This window comes from Sesamum indicum, linkage group LG6 (genome assembly GCF_026168435.1).
Source record: "Sesamum indicum cultivar Baizhima isolate 11 linkage group LG6, ASM2616843v1, whole genome shotgun sequence".
NCBI lineage: Eukaryota > Viridiplantae > Streptophyta > Magnoliopsida > Lamiales > Pedaliaceae > Sesamum > Sesamum indicum.
The window spans coordinates 8,252,050-8,275,804 of record NC_142662.1 but is presented as its reverse complement, the minus strand read 5'-3'; the positions used below and the strand labels follow the sequence as shown (position 1 = coordinate 8,275,804).

General features: G+C 37.7%; 5 protein-coding genes across 14 annotated transcripts; 3 read left to right on the top strand and 2 right to left on the bottom strand.

Annotated features, from left to right (window-relative positions):
- Positions 1-574: 574 nt before the first annotated feature.
- PHOX1 (Octicosapeptide/Phox/Bem1p (PB1) domain-containing protein / tetratricopeptide repeat (TPR)-containing protein) lies at positions 575-5,260 on the top strand. 3 transcript variants are annotated; one of them, XM_088881505.1, is made up of 4 exons: positions 575-955; positions 1,241-3,278; positions 3,361-3,634; positions 4,097-5,260. In XM_088881505.1, the coding sequence occupies exons 2-3, from the start codon at positions 1,325-1,327 to the stop codon at positions 3,501-3,503; spliced, it is 2,097 nt and encodes a 698-aa protein (XP_088737631.1). In that variant the 5' UTR covers positions 575-955; positions 1,241-1,324; the 3' UTR covers positions 3,504-3,634; positions 4,097-5,260. The 3 variants fall into 3 exon arrangements, with proteins under 3 accessions (XP_088737631.1, XP_011081513.1, XP_011081512.1); XM_011083211.3 differs by having other exon boundaries at positions 577-955; positions 1,224-3,278; positions 3,361-3,596; XM_011083210.3 differs by having other exon boundaries at positions 578-955; positions 3,361-3,596.
- Positions 5,128-9,141, top strand: LOC105164549 (AmmeMemoRadiSam system protein B). The gene is made up of 8 exons (XM_011083212.3): positions 5,128-5,260; positions 5,658-5,742; positions 5,831-5,899; positions 6,038-6,150; positions 6,571-6,682; positions 6,798-6,941; positions 7,958-8,132; positions 8,714-9,141. The coding sequence occupies exons 1-8, from the start codon at positions 5,209-5,211 to the stop codon at positions 8,837-8,839; spliced, it is 876 nt and encodes a 291-aa protein (XP_011081514.1). The 5' UTR covers positions 5,128-5,208; the 3' UTR covers positions 8,840-9,141.
- A 347-nt stretch (positions 9,142-9,488) lies between these two features.
- On the bottom strand, positions 9,489-11,779 carry PHT4;6 (phosphate transporter 4;6). Of its 2 annotated transcripts, none has more exons than XM_011083215.3 (2): positions 11,495-11,779; positions 9,489-11,113 (listed from the first exon to the last, which is right to left on the bottom strand). In XM_011083215.3, exon 2 carries the CDS (start codon positions 10,994-10,996, stop codon positions 9,668-9,670), a length of 1,329 nt encoding a protein of 442 aa, XP_011081517.1. In that variant the 5' UTR covers positions 10,997-11,113; positions 11,495-11,779; the 3' UTR covers positions 9,489-9,667. The 2 variants fall into 2 exon arrangements, with proteins under 2 accessions (XP_011081517.1, XP_011081516.1); XM_011083214.3 differs by having other exon boundaries at positions 11,505-11,778.
- Positions 11,780-12,342: 563 nt separating this feature from the next.
- Positions 12,343-19,740, bottom strand: LOC105164551 (protein TPR3). Of its 7 annotated transcripts, none has more exons than XM_011083222.3 (26): positions 19,458-19,740; positions 18,649-18,743; positions 18,391-18,570; positions 18,204-18,317; positions 17,657-17,815; positions 17,424-17,550; positions 17,189-17,312; positions 17,025-17,095; positions 16,774-16,939; positions 16,577-16,686; positions 16,401-16,470; positions 16,239-16,315; positions 16,069-16,164; positions 15,902-15,997; positions 15,689-15,816; positions 15,384-15,618; positions 15,096-15,260; positions 14,962-15,024; positions 14,637-14,780; positions 14,172-14,282; positions 13,827-14,006; positions 13,570-13,698; positions 13,397-13,492; positions 13,100-13,288; positions 12,802-12,968; positions 12,343-12,721 (listed from the first exon to the last, which is right to left on the bottom strand). In XM_011083222.3, exons 2-26 carry the CDS (start codon positions 18,723-18,725, stop codon positions 12,574-12,576), a joined length of 3,222 nt encoding a protein of 1,073 aa, XP_011081524.1. In that variant the 5' UTR covers positions 18,726-18,743; positions 19,458-19,740; the 3' UTR covers positions 12,343-12,573. The 7 variants fall into 7 exon arrangements, with proteins under 7 accessions (XP_011081524.1, XP_011081520.1, XP_011081518.1 ...); XM_011083218.3 differs by having other exon boundaries at positions 17,025-17,089; XM_011083216.3 differs by having other exon boundaries at positions 19,484-19,740.
- A 626-nt stretch (positions 19,741-20,366) lies between these two features.
- LOC105164553 (uncharacterized) lies at positions 20,367-22,887 on the top strand. Its single transcript, XM_011083223.3, has 3 exons — positions 20,367-20,748; positions 22,196-22,254; positions 22,342-22,887. The coding sequence occupies exons 1-3, from the start codon at positions 20,629-20,631 to the stop codon at positions 22,685-22,687; spliced, it is 525 nt and encodes a 174-aa protein (XP_011081525.2). The 5' UTR covers positions 20,367-20,628; the 3' UTR covers positions 22,688-22,887.
- Positions 22,888-23,755: the final 868 nt, after the last annotated feature.

The window sequence follows — 23,755 nt, the reverse complement described above, 5'->3', positions numbered from 1 at the left end:
GGTGTTTTGACAAGGTCACATGTTTATGCGTGTGGCCAAATAGCAAATAGGAATAGCGACACTGATGATGCCACCAGCACCAGGCCAGCTCTCTCTCACTCTGGCAAAAGTAATAATGTGCAGCTCTCTTTTCAAATTTCTTAAAGGAGTGGGTCCCGCAAATGATTTCTTCTATTTGTGGAGTTGCGCTGTCACTCCTTCCCCTTCCCTTCCTTCAGTTCTCCCCCCGCTTTGCTGTCATCTCCATCTGATAGCAGCAGCCTCACCCACCTTCTCCTACACGCGGTGTTTTGCACGCGCCGCCCTTCCCATTGACTCTTTAAAACGCCCTCCCCTCCCCTCCCCTCCCCACAAACTGATGCCCTGCCACTTCCAGAAACTTCGAAAAGAGGAATCTAATAAAGAATATGGCGGAGCGGAGTGGAGTACGTAAGAGTTTATTAAAGTAATAAAATAAGAAATTACGGTAAGCAGCTCCTGAAATGTAATTCATATCTAACTTTTTTTTTTTTGGAAGTTGGACAGAATTTTTCATGTATAAATGTGAATGTGACTGGGAATAGTGGAGGATGGGCCTGGGCGCGTCACTGCGGACCCGATGACGGCTAACTGAAACAAAAAAATATATATATATATTAAAGAAAAAACACAGGAAGCAAATATGGAAATTAGAAACCCTAGAGGACAGGGAGAGATTTATATATATATATATACTACTTGGCGTCCAACCAAACATCCCTTGTTTGCGTTTCCCGGAAATTCTTTTGGCCGCTTTCATTCTCAGACTTTTAATTCCCCAACCTTATTTACGGGCACAATATTTGGATGCGTTTCTACTTTATTTCCCCACATTTATAAGCCCTTTTCCATTTATATTCTGCATTTCGGAGCTCCCTCCTATTCATCATCACTCATTCAATCAATCTTGATTGTCAACTACCTCTCCCTCCCTCAGGTATCACCTTCCACAATTTTTTTTCTTCAAGTTCAATACTTTTCTTGAAGCTCTTCTCTTTTCAATCTCTGCTTTTTAATACTTCTTTCCCTTAAAACTAAACGTAGATTTCATGTGATGTTATATCAGAGCCACCAAAATATTGACTTCCTTCGGTATTATGTTTGAATTTTTGAAAAAATTAAAGATTGTTTTTCACTCGTTTTTTAACTAGCTGTATTCTTCATGAATATAGTCTTAATAGTATTCCAAATAACTTCATGTATAGTTAAATATATTTTTCAGGTGCGTTTTCTCTCATTCCGAGATCATAATCAGATTCTTTCATTTTAAAGATTTGATTATCTTCATTTTCTTGGAGAAAAAAATATGGGAAAGCCTAGTGCAAAGAAGAAAATTCATATTGGTCCAAAATCCAATGACGGAAACACCAAGCACGTCAAAGCAAACTCCAAGGCATTTGATGAAGACACTGCCATCTTCATCAACATGTCTCAAGAATTGAAGGAAGAAGGGAACAAATTGTTTCAGAAACATGATCACGAAGGTGCTATGTTGAAGTATGAAAAGGCCCTCAAATTGCTGCCAGCCAACCATATTGATGTTGCTTATTTGCGGACCAATATGGCTGCTTGTTACATGCAATTGGGCATCGGCGAGTACCCTCGAGCAGTAAATGAATGTAATTTGGCACTTCAAGTAGCTCCCAAGTATAGTAAGGCTTTATTGAGGAGAGCAAGGTGTCACGAGGCCTTGAATAGGCTTGACTTGGCTCTAAAGGATGTCAGCAATGTATTGAGCATGGAACCAAATAACTTGACTGCATTGGAGATTGCAGACAATTTGAAAAAGGCAATCGATGAAAAGGGTATGCAGGTCGAAGACAAAGAAATTGTTATGCCCCCAAGTGAAGCTGAGCCTACTTCTGCCCCTGTTACTGGAAAGATTGTCAAGGAGAAGGGGAAAAAAAAGAAGAGCACCAAGTTCGAAAAGAAGAATATTTTGGAACCCGAGGAGAAGAATGTCAGTGAAGTTGAGGAAAACAAGGCTGAGGACAAGGTGGTTGTAGAAGAGAAAAGAAGCTTTAAGGAAGAAAAGGTAGTCATGAGGTCGGTGAAATTGGTTTATGGAGAGGACATAAGATGGGCACAGTTACCCGTAAATTGTGGTGTTCGTTTGGTGAGGGACATTGTTATAGACAGATTTCCAAGTTTGAAGGGTGTGCTCATCAAGTATAAGGATCAAGAAGGTGATTTGGTTACCATAACTACCACGGATGAGCTGAGGATAGCCGAGGGACTGGCCGAAAATCAAGGGTTTTTGAGACTGTACATTGCCGAAGTTAGTCCTGACAAAGAACCTCTTTATGATGGAATGGGTATTGAAGAGGAAGTACACGAAAGCAGTGAGAAACCATCAATGGTTACAGTTGAAAGTAATTTAGACAAAGGGTCGTCCTGTGTTGAGGATTGGATTGTTCAGTTTGCCAGGCTGTTCAAGAATCATGTTGGGTTTGAGTGCGATTCGTACTTGGATCTTCATGAAATAGGAATAAAATTGTATTCGGAAGCAATGGAAGATACTGTTACAAGTGAAGATGCTCAAGGGCTGTTTGATATTGCTGCAGCCAAGTTCCAGGAGATGACCGCTTTAGCCTTGTTTAATTGGGGAAATGTTCACTTGTCTAAGGCAAGGAAGCGGTTGGTTCTAACTGAAGATACCTCTGCTGAATCCACGTTGATGCAGGTTAAAACTGCTTATGAGTGGGCACAAAAGGAATATGTGAATGCAGGTATGAGGTATGAAGAAGCTCTCAAGATCAAGCCTGACTTTTATGAAGGGCTTCTTGCCCTTGGCCTGCAGCAATTCGAACAAGCAAAGCTTTCTTGGTATTATGTAATTGGGAGCAAGTCTAACTTAGAGATAGGGGCATCTGCACAGGTACTGGAGCTATATAACAAGGCCGAGGATAGCATGGAGAAAGGGATGCAAATATGGGAAGAAATGGAAGAGCAGCGTCTTAATGGTCTCTCCAAGCATGAAAAAGATAAAGCAGAGTTGCAAAAATTTGGGTTGGATGAGTTGTTTAAAGATATTTCAGAAGATGAAGCTTCCAAGCAGGCAGCAAATATGAGGTCTCAGATTTACCACTTATGGGGTACAATGCTATACGAGCGCTCTGTTGTGGAATATAAGTTGAGCCTACCAACTTGGGAAGAATGTCTTGAGGTTGCAATCGAAAAGTTTGAACTTGCTGGGGCATCACAAACAGATATTGCAGTCATGATAAAGAACCATTGCTCAAATGAAACTGCTCTAGAAGGTAGGATATGGGCTATTATTGGCTATACTCTTGTACATTTTCATGAATGCTCACCTTTTTCCTTTTAACTTTTGTGATCCAGGATTCAAAGTTGATGAGATAGTACAGGCATGGAATGAGATGTATGACGCTGATAGGTGGCGGACTGGTGTGGCTGCATTTCGTTTGGAACCACTATTCAGAAGGCGCTCTCCGAAACTTCATTCTGTTTTGGAGCATCTTTGAATGGTCTTGCTTGGTGATGTTGGTTTAATAGGAAGAAGAAGCATCAGAATTAGTTTTAAATGCTCTATTGGTCATTTGGCCCACATTATTTAAGTAAGTTGATGCTGCAAATTGGTTATTGAATTGCCGAGGTTAGCTGCACTGTTTTTGTCCACTGACTCTAGCATTGTTATGTTAGATTCATGTAGATGTTTGTGATAGTGAGTCATTTAAATGCGATGTAGATGTTTGTCATACTGAGTTATTTGTGTAGAACCTTGCATATTTATAGTTGCAGTATTTATGCTGTATGGTCTTAGATGGAATGGGAGATTGGAGTTGGAATAGTTGATGATTTTATAATGAATCACTTGTTTCTGTGTTGGTGTGAATGAGGATGGGATGGATTTTAAGAATAAAGTTGATGGTTGGCTGCACGGAGTATAGGGGATTTGTTTATTGAAGTTGTTTAGTTGAGCTGAACCAAATGTAAGGAGTGAGGTGCACTTTTTAGCAGCAATGGTATGCATGTTGACAAAAGTTTTGCGGTTCTTTGGCTAGTATTTGGTTTGCCGGTGATAATTTATTGTGATTGACTGTTTGATTTGTTGCAGGTCCTCTGGCTGGGTAGCTGTTTACAATACAGTAATTTGTTGCAGGTCCTCTGGTTAGCTGTTTTGTGAGTTTTGATTGGGTAAAATGGTTGTGAAGGCAAGAAGAAGTAGAAGTAGTTGGATTTGTTGTTTGAGAAGCATTTTGGTGTAGTGCAGCTCTCAACAAGTTGCATTACACGGAATTGTTATAGGATTGATTGAATTTGTAAAGTGTTATTGTTTTGGGGAGAGATAGAGAGTGGTGTATTGAGAAATTGAGATGGAGAGGTTGTTTGTATTTATCACGTATTCCAAGTTTTTGTGGTGGTTTTATTTTTGTCAATTTTTATCTATCAACTATTTTTAATTTGGTTATAACAAATCTTACTCACAACTTCAAATTTATAATATCGATTTTAACAAAAAATTGTTTATTGGGGTTGATTCGATTTGGGATCTTTGAGCTTGTTTTTGGACATGGAGATTTACAAATATGAGGTTGACACTTAGTAAACAGTTGTTGAAAATAGAAATTGCATAAAGATAGATAATAGCAAATGATGATAAAAATGAGTGGTTTGTGGTTAGTGGGAGATGCGATGACATAGCTACTTGGACGGACATGGTTGAGTCATGTTCCTTTATGGGCCTTAGTGGGAGATGAGATGACATAGCTATTTGGACATGGTTGAGTCATGTTCCTTTATGGGCTTTAGCAGGAGCTATTTGGATTTGAGTCATGTTCCTTTATGGGGCTTGACTTGGAGACAAAAGGGCTGGGCTGGGTGTGGGGTCTCTCCTCTTTGGGCTGCGTGGGAAGCCGAGTATTTTTTTTTTGAACATCACCCTTAAATTCCTTAATAATATATACTATTTATTTCTTTCAAATCAGTTGCTCTATTCACAAAACTGAAGACGGGTGCATAGGGCGGGTTAGAGACAATTCGCAGCCTAATACAACCCTTGTGAGAGGGTCAAGGGTGGGCGTGGGGGTCACTTTGCGTCAGAATCTATCTAATCTTTCTGCTCTCATCAACTTTATTATTATTATTATTCTTTTACATCTTTTTTCTACCAATTTATACTGTGAAAGAGAAGAAGCGTCTCCCTCATCATTAGGGCTTTTACATAACATGGAGAAGATCAGAAGAGCATCTCATGCTGGTTCATGGTACACCGACAACCGTAAGTACTCCAATTTTCTGCTCCCTTCATTACTTATATTTCTTCTTCACTTCTCCAATTTTCTTAATTTAAAATAACTGAGTTTTACTACAATCCTCCACCCCAGTGCTAATTAACTATGCTAAAAAAATTTGGCCTTTCCCACTTAATTGTTCAATGATCGCAAAAAGGGGTCTTGTCCTTGCTGTTGCCTATTTCTGTGGTTTGTTTTTGTGATGTTATCCATGTGGTTTGGATGATATGTTGCTTGTCTTGAAATTTTTGTCTGCTTATATGTAGAATGTTATAATATATGTTGATCACTGATAAATTTGATGTATATCTACTTTCATCTTCACATACAATACTATTCTGTTTTGAGGCAAGGGTTGAATTTGTATTCTCTCTATAATTTTAGCAAAAAAACTAGCTGAAGAGCTTGATGGGTGGCTTAGGGCTTCCGGCCTTGCAAAATCTTCCGATGTAAGAGGTGTAATTGCACCGTAAGTCATCACATACCACTACACTTGCTGTTTAGCGCAATGGTGATCGATCTAACTCCAGTGTATCTGGTGGTTTTCTACCCTTTAGTCATGCAGGTTATTCGTATTCTGGTCGTGCAGCAGCCTATGCGTTTGGAAACATAGACCCTGCAAACATGTTGGTTTTACCTAACTTCTCTTACTATGTTGGTCATTTCATTATTGTACCATTACTATTATTGTGCGTCTACGTGAATGTCCAATTTTTTTTTTTTTACTCTATCTCCAAATTTGTGAAGAGCTCTTTATGCTGCAGTTCTAGGGTGTTTCTTCTCGGTCCATCTCACCATTATTACACTCCAAAATGTGCACTTTCAAAAGCCACAGTCTATAAGACGCCCATTGGAGACCTACCAATTGATCAAGAAGGTAAATGATGCACGTTTAAGGTCTCATGCAATACCAATTTGCTGATGCTGTCATTCCTATATTTTTATTTATGTGCTGGTTGTTAAGTCCTGCTTCAAGAAAGTACCAGTTGAAGGATTATTACTTGGTTAGATAAGCCCTACCCAACTGTTTTCCCTTTTGGATCAAGGGATGGATAGTGAAGGTTCAATTCCAAGTGAAAGTTCAGGAACTACTATTTGATATTCACTTGAAGCTGCTCATAAAATTCTTAAAGTCTTTTATGTATCATGAGAGGTTCCATATTCAAGGAAGCATGATGGCTAAACTATTATCATTGGGTCTTTTTGAGTAGTTCTACAGTTTCATGTATTTGTGCATGAAACAAATTTTGCTAAGATATTCCTCATTTAAGTGCTTTTTGCTTTACCCTTGTGCCAGTGAACGAGGAACTAAAAGCTACAGGCAAGTTTGAATTCATGGATATTCATGTTGATGAGGCTGAACATAGCATGGAAATGCACCTGCCTTATCTAGTTAAAGTATTCCAGGGGTATGTTCTCGTCAATTGCAATTTTGTTCCATTTATTTGTTTGCTTTTCTTCTTTTTGTGTGTGTCTCTCCTTTTTTTTCTCTATCTTTTGGCTAATACATAGAAATGAATGCAGGCATTCTGTGAAGATTGTGCCCATTTTAGTTGGTGCTCTTAGTGTTGAAAATGAAGCCATGTATGGTCGCTTGTTAGCGAAATATGTTGATGACCCTAAAAATTTCTTTTCTGTATCTTCAGATTTTTGTCACTGGGGATCCCGGTACGTTCCTGATTATTGTTTCAGAACTGATCCTCATTGATTTGATCAGTGTTTCTATTATAGACTGAAAGATTCTATCGATTGGTAATATGTTTATATTGAATACTTATATTAAGGCTTAAGTTTTCTTGTCTTTGGCAATTGCCAGACAAATTACAACCTCCCCTGAGGTTTCGTATAATTACGAATACCCCTCATTGTTTGAAAAATTACTAATACCCCCTGATTTTAACAACTTGTTTGAGAATTAGCCCAATCCATTAGGTTTCCAACCATTTTTATGGTGAACTGACCAAAATGCTCTTGCGGTTTAAAAATTATAATTTTATTTATTTTTAAAATTTTCTATTTTTTTTGACTAAATGGATAATTTTTATAATTTTTTCATCCACCTTATTTGCTTTATTTTCTTTTAAAAGTTTTTAATTTTTTTAAAAAAAATTAAAAGATAGAGTAAGGGCAAAGTTGACAATTTCATACTTCCATCTAGGGATTACATAATTTCTTCAAACATCAGAGGGTATTTGTAATTTTTTAACAATGAGGCGTATTCACAATTATGACAAATCTCAGGGAGGTTGTTGTAATTTACCCTAAATTATTATATATACAAACTGCTGAGGCTTAAATTTTCTTGTCTTTGGCAATTGCCACATAAATTATATATACACAACAATACTATGTGAATTATGAGGTAAGTTAGCTCCCCCAAAGAAAGAAAAGAAACATGAAGAGATAGAGAGTCTAGTCTAGATAGTATACTTGGTGCCATTACTTAAAAATCAGTGAGTGCAGCTGTCACTTGTATCATGCGTGTTAGGTTTTGGGCATTTTACCTTTTCTTTTCTCATACTCATGTAACCAACCTTTCCTTCCCTCTCTACCGTCTTGCGCTCCTTTATGCGTGAGTTGTTTATAAGCACCTGATAGGCATTCCTTTGTGTTGGCTTTTTTAACTGCACTTGGATGTTGAGATATTGTGCTGAAATATATTGGAATTTCGATTTTTTCTCTAGGTTCAACTACATGCATTATGATAAAAAATATGGAGCCATCCACAAGTCTATTGAGGCATTGGATAAAATGGGAATGGATATAATAGAAACGGGAGATCCAGATGCATTTAAGCAGTACCTCTTGGAGACGGACAATACTATTTGTGGACGGCATCCAATTAGTGTTTTTCTTCATGTAAGTATCTTAACCTCCCTGAATATTTTTATTAGGTTGTGAGAAAAAGCTTTTTGCTTAAAAAGGTTATCCTCTTGGAGAACTTCCTCCTAATTCCATAGCATTGTGTAATTGGGAAGTCAAGGTAAGTAGTTACGATCCATTAAAACCATTTGGAGTTTGTAAGTAGAATACACTGGGTAAATGCATTTATGATTAGCAATTCACAAATGCATTTGGAGTTTATCATCAAGCAGTTCATGTTCTCCGAACTTGTAGCTAATCTCACTTGGTCTAGAACACACTGGGTAAATGCATTTATGATTAGCAATTGGTGGGTACAAAAATCAAACCAACGGACACTTAGACGGTTGATGCACTATTCAGAACCGGTAAACTGGCATCTTCCCATATTCTCACTTTTCTGGCACCCTATGTGAAGATAATCAGTCCTAGATGGAAGCTGGTTATATGAGGGGAGAATATTTTGTTGGCTCTTTGTGATCTTTTATTTTGAGTTATAAATTCTACGCATTTGCTTTATCCGCCTTCACTATATTTTGTGGATTGCCTAAAGCATCTTGTATTTCAAATTCAACCAGATGTTGAAGAATAGCTCAACAAAGATAAAGATTCAGTTTCTGCGATATGAACAATCAAGCCAGTGCAAATCAATGAGAGACAGCAGTGTAAGTTATGCATCTGCAGCAGCGAAAGTAGATGCTTGAATTTGTGAAGGTACCCAAGCTGGTGTAGATCAATGAGGGACAGCAGTGTGAGTTATGCATCTGCAGCAGCAAAGTAGATGCTTGAATTCATGGAAGGAGCACAAGATCACTGTACCTGAACTGCTACGATTCTAATGTCAGTTGAATGTAACTTCTATTAATAATTTCTGGAAATGTTATGTTTATTCTTGTTATCCTTGTGAAGAAGTAATTCTGGTGTCAGTGATGAATCTTCTGGAATATTGCTTTTAAGCTTTGTTCTGTTCAATCTCTTTCAAATGTAAGGTTTTATTTGGTTATAATTTGCTCTCCTCAGCCTTAAAAAACGAAAGAAGGATATCTTGAAGTTAGTGTTCTAATTATTTTTCGTTTAATGTTGTGGAGGATTTTGGGAGGTTAATTTTCAATTAATGATAATACTATTTACTTAACCGAGCTGCTAAATTAAAGATGTTTTCAAACTGCATTGGATGATGCTCAAATCCCGACGGTATTGAAGAACACACAAAACGATATTATTTCTGAAAGAGATTGAAACAAGAACAACTCAAAAATGAAGAATGGCTGCAACTCCGTCGAGGGCCTTATTCCAACAAGAAGAAATGAATAGAATGACTGGACCTGAACATAATTTTCTCAACTCAACCAATAGACAAACTGATAATTATTCCACAAAAATCAAAGTGAATGCTACAATTCAGGCACCGGAAAGAATGTGTGTCGAACATGGGTTATCACGACATATTAACTAAGAATCTCACTAACTACAGTCTGCAGTGTACCTTTTCCGCCTTTCCAATAACAAATTTATGCGGTATCATCCCTATCTCAATCAAAAATCCTCTCCCCTGTGGATAGTATAAGAAACACAATTGAACTAAGAATACAGAGTGACCCTGGGATAACAAAAACTGCTCTCCAGCTATCTGGACTTGTGAGGTCCAACTGAGCATCCTTAGCAGCCTCAAGAAGTCGACCAGTAAGATCAACCCCAACTATGCCTGCTAAGGTACCAGCTGTATTAGAAACACCCATTACAATTCCTGCATATCTTGGAGCCACATCCATGTGATTTACTGCAAATCCAGCTCTTCCAAGAGCCAAGAAACCAAGAGCCACAGAAGAGCAAAACACGACCCCTTCAGGTGTTCTAAACAAGGGAAGAGCCATCAGAGCAAAAGAAGCTACCACAAATCCCACAGTGTTTAGGAGCTTCCTCGTTTTTGTCACTGACAAAATTCTCCTGGTAATCAAGTGATCTGCAATCACCCCACCAATATTTGAGAATAAAAACATATTGAGATAAGGCATCATCTTAGAGGAACCCATTTCTTGAAGACTGTGCTGGAGTCCTAACTCAAAGTATGTCGGAAGCCAATTCATGAGTACATAAAGACCATAGTGGAAAGTAAAATTATTTGCCACTATCGCCCAAATTGGTAAACTGAGGATAATTCTCTTCCAAGGAATTTTAGGTGTTCTAATGGGATGTGCTCCATTTTCTACTTTTGTCTTTTGATTCCCTCCTATTGGAAGCAAGGATTCACCAAAACCAGCAGCTGTAGCCTTCGGATGATCAGATCGAGGTGGGTCACTGGCATACTTAAACCAAAGAAGAGACCACATGACACCTAAAGTAGCTTCAGCAAGAAATACTGATTGAGGACCCCGAAACTTGACCAGGCTCGGGAGCACAAGCGTTCCTACAGCTGCGCCAAAATACATACCTGAAGTTGTGAGAGAAACAGATCTCGACCTTTCATGTGGTGGCACCCACTGAGCAAGTACAGTGTGAATGGAGGGAAAGATGAAGCCCTGGGCCACTCCGACAAGCAAGCGGGCTAGGACCAGAACTACGACTCGATTCGGATCCAGGGGTACAAAAGCACAAGTCATAGACCATAGAACAAAAGAAAGCAGGAGAACACGCCTTCCTCCAATCTTTTGAGCTGCCCAACCACCAGGGACTTGTGAACAGGCATAGCCATAGTAGAATGTTGAAAGTATCACACCCTTGCTTGACTGATTTACTCCTGCAGCATCGGCAGCAGCAGTATATGCAATGGAGAAGCCGACTCTTTCTATGTAGCACACACAAGTGCAGATGAAGGTCAAAATTACAATTGCGTAACGCTTAGGAAAATATGTGATCCTCATTCTCTTCTGGTTTCATGAATGGAGAGACCAGCCTTTTCTTATTAGATGATACCAAAACAATAAAACCAATTCAAAAAATCCACAGCTGGTCCACAGATCTCAGTGGAAGAAACCCTCCTATAAAAATTGGAAACGAAGTTAAAATAATACTGATAAAGAAGCAGTGGAAAAAACGAAGTAAGAACAACACATCAAGTTCATAAATAAAATTTGACTCCCATTTAATTAATTTAACAGGAAGATGAGCTTCATTATCCCACCATTTTAAGTCAGCAATATGCATAAATTCAACCGCATTCACACACAAAGCCCAGCAGAAACATATGAAATGACAAGCAAAATCAAAACCTTTTCCATGATTTCTCGCGACAGATACACATAAATCAAAACCCCATTAAGATTCTGCAAGAAAAAGCAAATGCAACTGCCACTGGAAGGATAACCACGACAAACATTCAATTGTGAATTAAAATAAGCAATGAAGATCAAGAAAGAAACCTGAACTCACCTCCGAAGCGAAAAGGGCTCCCCAGAAAAATAAAATTGAAAGGAAATAGAGAGACTTTGACTTGCTAAAAATAAAAAGTAGGGTAGTGGGAGTGGGAAGCTACATTGACAAAAGGAACGAAGAGGGATTTGATGAGAAAATATTAATGAAATTTCTTCTAAAATTTGGTGTTGATGTATACAAGTACGGGTCAATAAATGAATGTGAAGAAAAGTGGTAAGAAGGTTGGAGAGGGAGCAATTTTAATTTTAAAATGTGACTTCAAACCTGAAAACTGGCAATTTAGAAGATAAGCTAAAAAGAGAATTTGTAGAGGACGAGGAATAGGAATTTGATTCCAACAATATAATATCAATAATAAGGGATAATTACAATTCCATCTTTTAGATTACAAATTACATTTAATATATTTTTTTCTAATAAATAAATTCCATGTAGTTGAGAGTCATCGAATTTGTTGATATTAATAAAAAAATTATTATTTTAAAAATATTTATTCTCGATTGTCTTATTATTAATTTATAGTAGGTCAAATAAATTTTTTTATGATTAAAGAGACCCTCCTACATTTTCAAGCATTAATGCATATAATGATTGTCAATTTTTGGACCTCCGCTTTAAGTTTGACACAATCGGTGGATAAAGTCAAGATTTTTGGGGGTTTTTTATTGAGTTAGAGCCCTAAATTTCAGATTCATTTACTCCAAATGAAGACATAGAGATTGTTCATAGTAGTTAGGTTGAGATTAAATAGAAGTAGGGATTCTTGATAGTAGTTAGGTTGAGATTGAATAGAAGTAGGGAGTAGGGAGTGAGGTTGAGACCCAAACCCAACTCGAACATCAAAGCTATTGCTTACAACTTACACATACACTCCTCTTCATTTGTTCTGTTTTCAAACTCTATTATGATTTCAATTTCATCATCAAACATCTTTACTACATATATGTAGTAGAGGATTCAGCATTTGGAGATTTATGCTCAGTTACCAATACCAAAAGGATTCACACCAACTTCAACACTTTTCCTTTCAACCACTACTCTCAGTCTCAGAAAATGATTGATATTCTCATTTCTCCTCCAATGCCGGTATTGCTCTCCATCGACCTTCCGATTCAAGGGGCTCAATAACCACAACTCCACCATTAGATAACCCCAAGCCGAACTGGTATGGCTTCTGTGGATGAGCAGCAACCACAACTGGATCCACATAACCACTGTGCCCCCAAACACACTCATTAATTCATCTTCAACTTAAGCACCAAAACAAATCTTGTTAATCCAACACACCAAGTACCTGAGCCGAGGCGGAAGATAGGCTGAAGGATCAATCTCAAATCTTGGCGCCAGATCTGAAGCATCAAGTATCAAGAGGATTCCATCTCTCATTGCAGCATATACCCACTGGCTATCACATGAATATGTAGCATGGGAAATCCGCGTACAAAAGTTGGCAATGGTCCACTGGAAGTAGAAACCAAATAAAATCATGCAGCTACAAACACTTCTTTTAGTAGTTTCCATGTGTGTGTATGTGTGTGTGTGTGCACGCATCACATGAGAGAGATAGACAAACAGAGAGTGGGAGGTAAGACCTGCTTCACACGTCGTAGCGTACTCGTTTCATATATTGCGAGTTGAGTCTCATGCACCGCGAGCAAGTGTTTCTGATCCTTCTCAAGTTCAATATTGGTCTCTGACAGCTCTGATGCCACCCAACCTACTGAAATCTGCAATACCGTGCTTTTCTTTTTCTCCCACGTACCAGAATCCCACAGAACAATCTAACAGAAACAAATGTGACTTTAGATGCCAATTGTTGGATATGCAAACAAACATTTGGGTGACACTATTTCACTCTCTTTTACAAATCTCTTTCCTAAACAACCAACCTGAGTATCTACTCCACAAGAGACAAGTACATTTAAAGTGGTTGAGAAAGCAAGGCCACTTATTCTTTTAGAGTGACCTTGAAGCTTGCTTATTACCTGCAAAATCAAGGGCCACAGGTAAGCGCATGTTGTTTCATCTGGTATCATTATCATTATATGAACGATCTAATTACCTCATCCACACGTATATTATAGATGAGAATTGTTGAATCATCCATGCCTATTGCAATTATATTGTTATCTGGAGGATAGAACACAATACACGTTGCAGCAGGCGGTGCCGGCATCACATTTCTTAGTTTCTACACTTATTCCACAACATTTAAATATGATAAGTAATATCTTTTAAGTGAAATTTGAAATACTCAAGCACAATGATACTTACAAACCTCATGTTCCTTCAAATGAGCTCACAGTTTTTAAGTATTACCTTGAATATCAACATGTTGTATAAAGAAACCATTCTTCCTGATGCTGAGATAACATAAGAATCATTCCTTGACAACGAAAAGCAAGGTGTAACGGCGTCCGAGCTGTTTTCAGGAAGATCATTGATCATTAATAATCCACTCTTTGGCTGCCATAGTTGAGGGGCACACCTTGTAGTTGCCTGCAGCGGAGACACTGCTTGTGAATCATCCAAAGACAGGACTGAGAATATAGATGTCCAACACACACGCAGACACACACACATGCACAGAGTGAGAAAGAGAGAGAGGTATGAGAAGAATTCCATAAAGATCGATTTTTTAATGAATAGACAAACATATGATACCTCACCACTTAAATTAGCATCACTTTTTACCCATCTCCATAGTAGATGGGTCCCATCTTCTGCTAATGCCAGAATGCCGTTCCCTGCATGAGTGTATACCAATCTCCGTATCTGCAACCATCAATGTTAAACTGTATTTCTTTTCTATCTCTTTTCTTCTTTTTCTTGAAGTTAGCAAGGAAAGATTAAATAATGCTATTCTAAACACAATGATGAAGCAACCCGTGGATGGCTTCCACCCAGTCCAACTAGAATTATGTCGCACTCAAAGCTGAATTGTCCTCTTCAATTGCAGGATATTATGCAATGGATCGTCATTGAAAGAAATTGAAGTATAGATGGCGAACGAAAACTTGTTATGTTAAACAGATGGAACTCCAAAGATGCTTAATCATGAGAGTGTAACGTCTCTTAGCCAATTGCATTACCACCAACTTATAACAATATGGTGTGTGTTAATCATACCAGATTTGTCTTAACTTCAGAAGTGAGTAGCACAGATTGACAGCGTGAAACTTCAACAATTTTAGAGATATTTGGCATCTCCACTTTGATAGATTCTGCAGGCTCTTCTGGGTTTCCTTTTTCCAACACATTCGGAGCTTCTTCCTACAGAGAATAACCAATTATTAGGAAGTAAGCAGTAAAATTTAAATTGCGGCCACTGTTGTAAACCATCACTAGATGCTTATTTTCTGGAAAAAAGGATGACTCTCTTTTATGACCGGATCTAAAGGATCTCCAAATGAAGAACATCACAAAATTTGAGTGAACTTTGTAGACAACTTACTGTAGTAGCATCTCCCCCCGCAACAACAGCTTTAAGAGGCCCAGGTATTGGATTTACATAAAGCTGTAAATGGATTATCAATAAGTACAAGATGCTTCCTGCTAAGAAAGTATAGAAGGATTTAAAATTCTAACCTTTCTCAAGGATTCTGTTAGGTATCCAGAAGAATCACCAGAAACAAAGTCAGAAGTTTGCAGCAAATCACGGCCGTGATCATTGGCCAAGATTTTGATTTGATTATCATCGGCAGAAATAGCCAACAGATTGCCGTTTTTGTTGAAGCAAATATATGGGTTCTCCTTTATGAATTGAAAAGAAATAGACCCACATTAGATCACCACATAGCCCTGATCTAAATGATAACATTTAAAAGGCACGGCTTGTAACAGAACTCAAGATCAAATAACTACTAGAAAACCTACAGGCAAACCTCCATCTGCATCAATAACTGCTAAAATTTCGGCATTGTCCATATCCCAAATTTTGATCAAATGTTCATCACCAGCAGCCAAAAACCGGTTGCTGCTTGTATCAAATTGAACCATAGCTGAAGAACATTTGCTAAGGCCATGATAATTCCTGATAATAAAACCTTCTGTCTCGTTCCATTCAACAATGTAAGATTCTCCATTTTTGTTTGTCCCACATGAAAATAGCCTAAAAATGTTCAGAGAATTCAGCATGCGTAGGCAAAAAACAGTGGACATCCAAGCATTCAGTCAATCACCTTTTACCATCAGCGCTATAAGCCATTCTCATACAGCAGAAACCAGGAGAATCATAAGTAACCCTTGATCCCAAGTTGTCAAATAGCCATGCTTTGATCTCCCCACGTGTTGAGATGGAAAATAGAAACTGTGATAAAATGCAGAGAGCGATTATCTACAAACTCTCATGCATGGGAAAAAGAAAGAATTCAGCATATTGATTATACACTGACATGAACATTTTCCTTCACATGAGGGCAGACAGAGTACACTGGCGCCCCATGACCCTCAAATGTATACTGTTTGGCCCCAGTCACAGCATCCCAGACCTTCGAAAAACAATTGCAGATTGTTGGTATATCTATCACACATATCAAACTTTCAAAGTATGGAAACCAACCTGAATCAACTTATCATCACCACAGCTTATGATAACGAGTTTGTCATGTGGTTTAGAGAATGCTAGATCATTTACACTGCCAACATGTGCATCAATCTGGAAGCAAAAACTCAGATAAAAGGAAGCAAATTAATTCGGAATATTGATAAAATGAAATTAATAGACGATACCTCCAATTTTTTCTCAAAGTAATTGGCAGTTTTATGATACAAGTATAAACGGATCATATGTCTTGAGTATGCAACCCCTGTTAACAAAACTCCTGTTAAACAAAACCGATTCACGTGACCATGGACTAAGATTAAGGAGCATTTTGAAGGATTTAGGTGTACCAAATAGCAAACCATCAGGGCTCCACAAAACTTGACGAACAGAAATGCCAGGATTTTTCTCCATGTCCTCCTGATTATGCAGAGTTGCATTTACAATCCGTTTTCTATTGTGACTAAGGGGAGTAAATCTTAACAGGAGTGGGTAAGAATAAAACAGTAGGGTAGAAGAACTATACCAACACCAACCCTGAGGCTGACTTGACGTCCGAGAACCTAAATTCACTCTTGAACAACTTCTCAGCAGAAGTAACATCCCAGAGCTCTATATCCCCATCACATTTTCCAACTAAAAGAGTAAACCGGTGGCACATATGAGTTTTCCGAAACATAATACCATGGAAAAATACAAACAATTATTAACAGCATAGACAACCTAATAGCAGGGTCTCGTGAACAGGGTGGAAATCCATTGTAGTCGGGGTAGAGCCCACATTTAAAATTCGTTCAAGAGTCCTGGGAAAGTCAACAGGAAGTTCATTTGCCGAATCTTGACAGCGGCTCAAAAATTCTGTGGATGATGCTACCTGCATAATATTGTTCTGAAAATGTAATGACCTTACTCATCAAGAAGCTAATAAAGGAAACCAGATATGTGTGATGATCCGTAGCAAAAGGATCGGTTACCTCATCAAGAGACCTTGGTGACTTTAAGTTAGAGGAATCATGATGATTCTTATTATCCTCTAAAGCTGGAGCTACCAAATGTGCATTACAGATTTTGGTCACACACTGAAGAAAAGGGTAATATATTAGAGTTAGAACACTACTACATAGAACGCAGGTGCTACCTTGGTTGGACAGGTTCCCAATATTTACAGGTGTGGCAGCACTTAAAGATTCAGTAACTGAGGACTGATCAGAAGTTGAGTTGCCCATGAAAGATGATACATATAGTGGAGCAGATGTGGGAGGCTGGAAAAGGATTGGATCAAACAGTATAATATACTAGTGCAGGAAAATTATGAAGCTTGATTAGGCTATTAAAGGACAAAAGGAAACAATTAAGCTTATTTAAAATCTTACCAGTGAACCTTCCTTGTTCATTTGATCTTGCATATTATCAGGTCCAGGACACTTATGATCTGTAAAGAGGGTGTCAATATGGGGTTGTGGATGAGGATGCGCACAGTGAATATGCTGCCAGTTCAAACTGCATAACATAATTTTAGAATTAGGTTACTTAAAAGATAAGAAAGTTTCTGGCTCAAAAATATTAGAATTCCCAGGGAACTGAAATGACAGCAGAAACGAAGTACCTCTGATTAATCAGACGCCTCAACCTTGACTTGTTAATTTGAGGAAACCTTGTTCTTCCCTGGAGAAGGGGATTTGCCTCAATGACAGTCCTTAGTTCTTGTATCATTCTTTTTCTGGCAGATAATGTATCTCCATAGAAGGTAAGCAAACTGTGTTCCCTGTTATTTCACCATGCGCTTAGCAATATATTTCCTCAAGAATCAAGTTGTTATTATTGTTGATTTGATATTTATGGGCTTTTTATGGAATTCCTTGCCTAATTTGATTCTGTACCCATTTGATTAGAACGATTTCTTCCCCAAATTATACACCTGATGAAATTGTGTAACCTCAAAAAGAGGTGATTATTGTGATCCAAACTCAAAAGAGAAAAACTAATGAAAATGTCTGAGCTGTGTGGGGCCTTTTTTATGTGAATGCAGGTCAGAGGGCAGAACCAAACAATTCTGCCTCTCCTTTTCTCACGTACATGATTGCTATTAAAATCTAACACATCTTAAAAGGCAATTCAAATACTAAGGATATTTACAGTTTTTATCATCGTACCTGAAGTCATCTAGCACCAGGAGCTGAGTCATTTCTTTGTACAGTTCTTTGTTTGATTGTGCAAAAACTTTAAGATCTTTGAGAAGGATGTCCAAAGCCACAGCATGTTCATGCCTATCACCAAAATTTGCATCCCATGAAATCAATTAAGAAACTTCTCTATAAATCATAAGAACTATTAGCTTACTTGTCTAGAGCCTCAAGAAACTTTTGCTTCCTAATCTCAAAATATATCTTAGTCGAATATTTGTTGTCTTCAACTACTGTGAAGTTTGAAAGATATTTCTCTGCCTCTTCCCAGTTCCCATTGAGCAGCAGCTCCTCAAAGTAGTTCAAATTGTAGAAATAACCAGTCTCCTGCTCAAGCCTATCATAGAAGACGGCATAAAGTAAGCTCCACGATATAGACTGAAAAATTGGAAGAAGAGGTAGATGTCCGGCTCACATATGAGCAGTCCTTTTGAGGTTCTCTTCATCGCAGAATTGCAAGATCAAAAAGATGAGGTCTTTACAAAGAGACATTGCCACAGTAGTTGTCACCTATAAACAAAACAATGACATTATTAGAAACCAAACATTCAGCAAGCTTAGCAGCATCTCATTGTTGATGAAATTTTCAAACATGAGATGTATATTGCATCAACTCAGCAATCTTAAACTCTCTTCTCCATTCATTTTGTTGTTATTGGAGAAAATATTTAGCAAAGGGTATATGTAACATCTAGAAAGCCATGAAAAAAAAGCATTACAAAATGATGGGATATGCAGCCCAAATAAAGAGGACTTAAGACAGGTCAAGCTCCTATGGAAGAGTGGTAGATTGGGATAACTGATAAGAGGGGTAAAACTGTTTCCAAACTTGGAGAAAGCGAATTGAATGATGAGATAAATGTAGGGGCTGAAGATGCAGCAAAAGACATACATAGAATCACGTGATTTAAGCAAATATTTGTATGTTTATGCACAAAACTACATTGGGAAAAAAAACAAAGAACAGAGTTGGAGCCGCCAAATCAAACACTTGGAGGGGAGGGGAGGGGAAGTAGGAAAAAGCACATGTAACTTTAGCAGCTCTTGATGATCAAACTCAGTATAGTCAAACCCAAGTTGAAGGCTGAAGCCACTTTTTCGATTGAGCAAAATAAGCTTCGCCAAAGGGTTTCTGATCAAATCTTTAGTAGTTGATGACAAACTGAAAATCTGGAAGCAAAAGTGAAAACAAGAAAAAAAAAAGAATGCGGATTCAGCAATTACAGCATCTAATAAAGTGAAAGAGGCACCACGGAAGATCGGAGGATATCTGATCAAGGTGAGCTTCTTCTTCTTCTTCTTCTCCGACTATAATGAAATTAGTGGAGGGGCTAAAAAATCAAAAGCACCATGAAAAAAGGTTTGGAGTCATAAAAGAGAAAGAAAGGAGAAAAGAGCATTGAGATGCTTTGGCAAAAAGAAAGTAATGAATATTGGAATTGAATATAAAACGGGTTCTCTCTCTCTCTCTCTAAACCTCAAAATGCTTCACAGGTCAGGCAGTCTAGTCTGGCCAAAAGAGTGAGAAAGCGATGCCTCCGAGGAGATAAGTTGCTTGACTTATCAGATAAGTGGTTGAAGAGACGACGAATAAGTTGGTAAAGTTTTCACATGGTACTCTGGATGTACTAATAGCAGGGTATAAGAATCTGTGTCGGGTCTCATCACCTTTGAATTGTACCGTACGTGTGTTTTTAGAATAAAATGACATAAATATAACTTTACTTTTAAATTTTATTATGATACCGAGAAAAAATACATATATTTATCAGTTAAAATAATCCTACATAATAATAATTTTACGATTGATAATTTGATAAAGGATAAAATTATTCAATTGAATTCTTAAAAGCTAGAAAGGAAAACTTCATTTTATTTTATTTAATACTGTAAGAATCAAATATATGATTTTATTTTTCTTAAGAAAATCTGAGTTAATTAACAAAAGGAAAATAAATTTATATTATGGAGTGTGAGTGAGCAGTCCCAATGGACTTAGAAGTCCATTTGTGGAGAATTTGGGCCACTCATTGTTGGGCTGAGATTTGGGCCTATCCATCACCGACTGCTTCTAGAGACTTCGATCATATGTATATCTCAAATTAAAGAAAAGAGAAATAATAGAATCTAATAATAATAGAAAAAAGGAAATAAACATCTCCAAAACCCTAGGTAGAGTAGAAGAGAAGAGTAGATAAAACCCCCAAATTTGGAAAATTAACCTCCATTAGGGTTTTATGGCATATCCTTAATTGTTCCATCTTATTATACATAGTGAAGAGAGTAGATATACGATAGCCTCTGTATATATACAACTAACACTCACTCTTCCCCTCCATACAGCTTTTCTTTTTTGTATTCTATATTTTCTTTTGCTCAAGCTCAAGCACTGAAGATGGAGGCTTTGACTACTGATATTGTGGTGATGGAGAGGCTTCTTACCTCCGCAATTCAGGCTTTTGTGGTTCAAATTTCCACTACACTTTTCAACTCCCTTGCTTACTTTCACCTCATGGTATAATGCACTTCTCTTCTCTCTCTCTCTCTCTTTTTTTTTTTCTGTCTAATAGTCTCCAATTATTTCTTGTTTTTTTGTTGATTTGTACTCAAACTATCTACTAATCTACATGTTGTGCCCGGATACTTATTCTTGACTTCCTTCGTTCTATAATTTGGCTATTGAGGCTTTTCTGCTTGTAACTTCCAAGACTGTTTTCGTGGTGCAAACATTTCTTTCTTTGTTGGTTTTCTGTTTATATTTGCTTCGTAATTCATGATTTTTTATTCTATTGTTAATTTATTTGCACTTTTTTTAAGAATTTTGTTATGTACGGTTGACTTTTTTTTTAAAAATTTTAATTTGTTTAGTGTTTTGGTCTGACTGCTTTCATGTTCATCTTCTTTTCAGTAATTTCTATCAATAGCATGAAAGCTCTGGACCCTTCGTTGATATTGATGTGGTTTAGCAAAAATTAACTGTTTTACGTTCTCCTTTCTTGGACTCCTGTGGTGGTTCTTTATCATGTTTTTGCCTGTATATAAGTTTTCTTTTTCTGCACAGAGTTCTAGCATTTTAAACTTTGGATTTGTTCTGCTTCCTGATTGTATTTTGGTACAGTTAAAGTTTGTGACTTGGTTGCAGGCAATTATTGATATTTTAAATTAATTGTAGTTTGCTTACTAATGCGGGTTGAGAGATTCGGGGCTTTATTCCTTCTCCATTTTCCAATTACTGTTGTTCAATTGATGAACTGTGGGATTCGGGCATGGTGATTCAGATAAGCTGTGGGGAATTTCATGGCTGGTAAAGTGTTGGTTTGGCTAATAAGGTTGTGAGTGCGAATAGTGGGGGTTTGATGGTGCGGATATGGTTGGCTTTTTTAAGAGAGATTTGATTTGTCCTACTCTTTAAATGCTTAGGCATAGTTTTCTTGTTTCTTTTGCCATGGAGGTTTAAAGCTTGTTTTATGTTGGTGGAGTGATGTGTAAGTAAATAATTAGAACAGAGATGGGCAGTTCAATCAAGATCTAAATTGACTTGGGTGGAAACTACTTTGTTTGGTTCTTGTGTGAGTGAACTTTGAGCCAGAATGTAGTACTTATAATAAGCGGAGAATCTCAATATAGATGGACCACTTCTAGTTGTTGCGCAACTTCCCTATCTAGGATCAGGTTGGGGCAATGACGTTGGCAGTTACGTTGTAAATGGCTTATTGGATACCAAAGAGATTTTAATAGCAACTTTTTTCCACTTGTTGGTTTATACAGAAATGTGTTACGGATTTACTACAAGATAGTCTTTAGATGCTTCATAGTCGCACATGCAGGAAAGGTGACTAGCGTACGATTCTATGAGCTTGTGTTTTAAGTGCTTTGCAATAACATGTTTCTTTTTATTGTTTCATAAAAAACATGGATTATCAAGGACAGTAATTTCATTAATGATTTTATATATTTTATAGACAGGATCTTTGTCAAATGCTACAGAAGTGCTCCCTAGAGACCTAGTGGCATTAGAGAGGTTTTGCTATTTCCCATTTCTGCTCCTTTACTTCTGCTCCCCCCAACCCCCACCCAAAAGTATTGATGGACAGTTTACTTTTCGAAGGGTGTTGGTAACTGAATGTTACATGGAGAAGCAGTCTGAACCTGAAAACAAAGATGGCAGTGAGGATGAGGATGAGGATGAGGATGAAGGTGAAGGTGAGGGTGAAGATGAGCAAGATGATGAAGATGCTGGAGATGAAGAGGATGAGGAGGATGAAGGTAATGATGATGAAGGAGACCCTGAAGATGACCCAGAGGCCAATGGTGCTGCTGGAAGTGGAGAAGATGATGATGAAGATGATGATGAGGATGAGGATGAGGATGACGAGGATGAAGAAGAGGAGGAGGAAGAGGAAGAAGAGGAGGATGAGGAGATTCCCCAACCGCCAGCCAAAAAGAGGAAATGAGCATAATGACTCCTTGTCTGTGTGTTTTGTACTTTGATTTCCTTTGACAAGGATGTGACGCTGATACAAGCAAACATAGAATTAGGAAGTTTGTCAGTTTTGGACATAACTAGAAAACTCTGTTAAAGTTAATGACTCCTGTTTATTGTCTCTAGTTTCTGATGATATGGATATTTCTTGTCTTGGATTGCCCCTTGGAATTCTTGTGTACTATGATGCCTTATTTAGTTAGGCATTTGTGGCCTCCATATCTCGCAGATTTTTATGAGAAGCAATTCTGGTAATTTTGCTTGCACTTCATTGTTTCTACCAATAAGGCTATTATCTCAGGAAAACCTGGTAGTATTGATGCACTTAAAATGGAATGGTAAAAGCTCTCTGCTTTTAGCTTTTGGTGGCTAAAGACGTAGTTCTACTCACATGATTTTATCAGCATTCAAGCTACTCGGGCTTGGCCAGTTTGTAGTGATCTACCACTTGAGCTTTGGCTAAGTTGTCCTTGTTCCAATCTACTTGTCGCTTGATATTGAAATATGTTTGTGATTTGAAGAAGCAAAACTTAGGAAATTGTTGGGTTTTTTTTCCCCCCCCCCCCCCCCAAGGACTTAGGCAATTGTTGTTGAATTGCTATATTTTCCGATGTAACTCAAAAGCAGAACTCCAAGCGAAAACTTGACTTGGCTATGTCTACTTTTCTACATGCGCCATTGTTGTGATTAGAGGAAGGGAATGGTTTGCTTGACTGGGTTGGAGGTGCTCTTGTGCTTATAATAGGTGGGTTATATTGGCTATCCAAGAATATTTGGTAGGAAATACCTATCAGGTAATTAGACTATAGGTATCTGGTGCAATTAATTTCCCCAGATCCTTTCACTCACAATTTATATCAAACCAAACTCATGAATTTTTCCTATTCAAAATTCTCCAGAAATTTGCATTAATTTGGTGCGCCTCATGGACTCAAAAACTTGATAACTTTTTGATGTATTCAGATTCTGCGAATTTCAATACGGAATGGACTTTTCACAAGTTCTCATTATCAAAATCCCTCAACTAAATAACAAGATA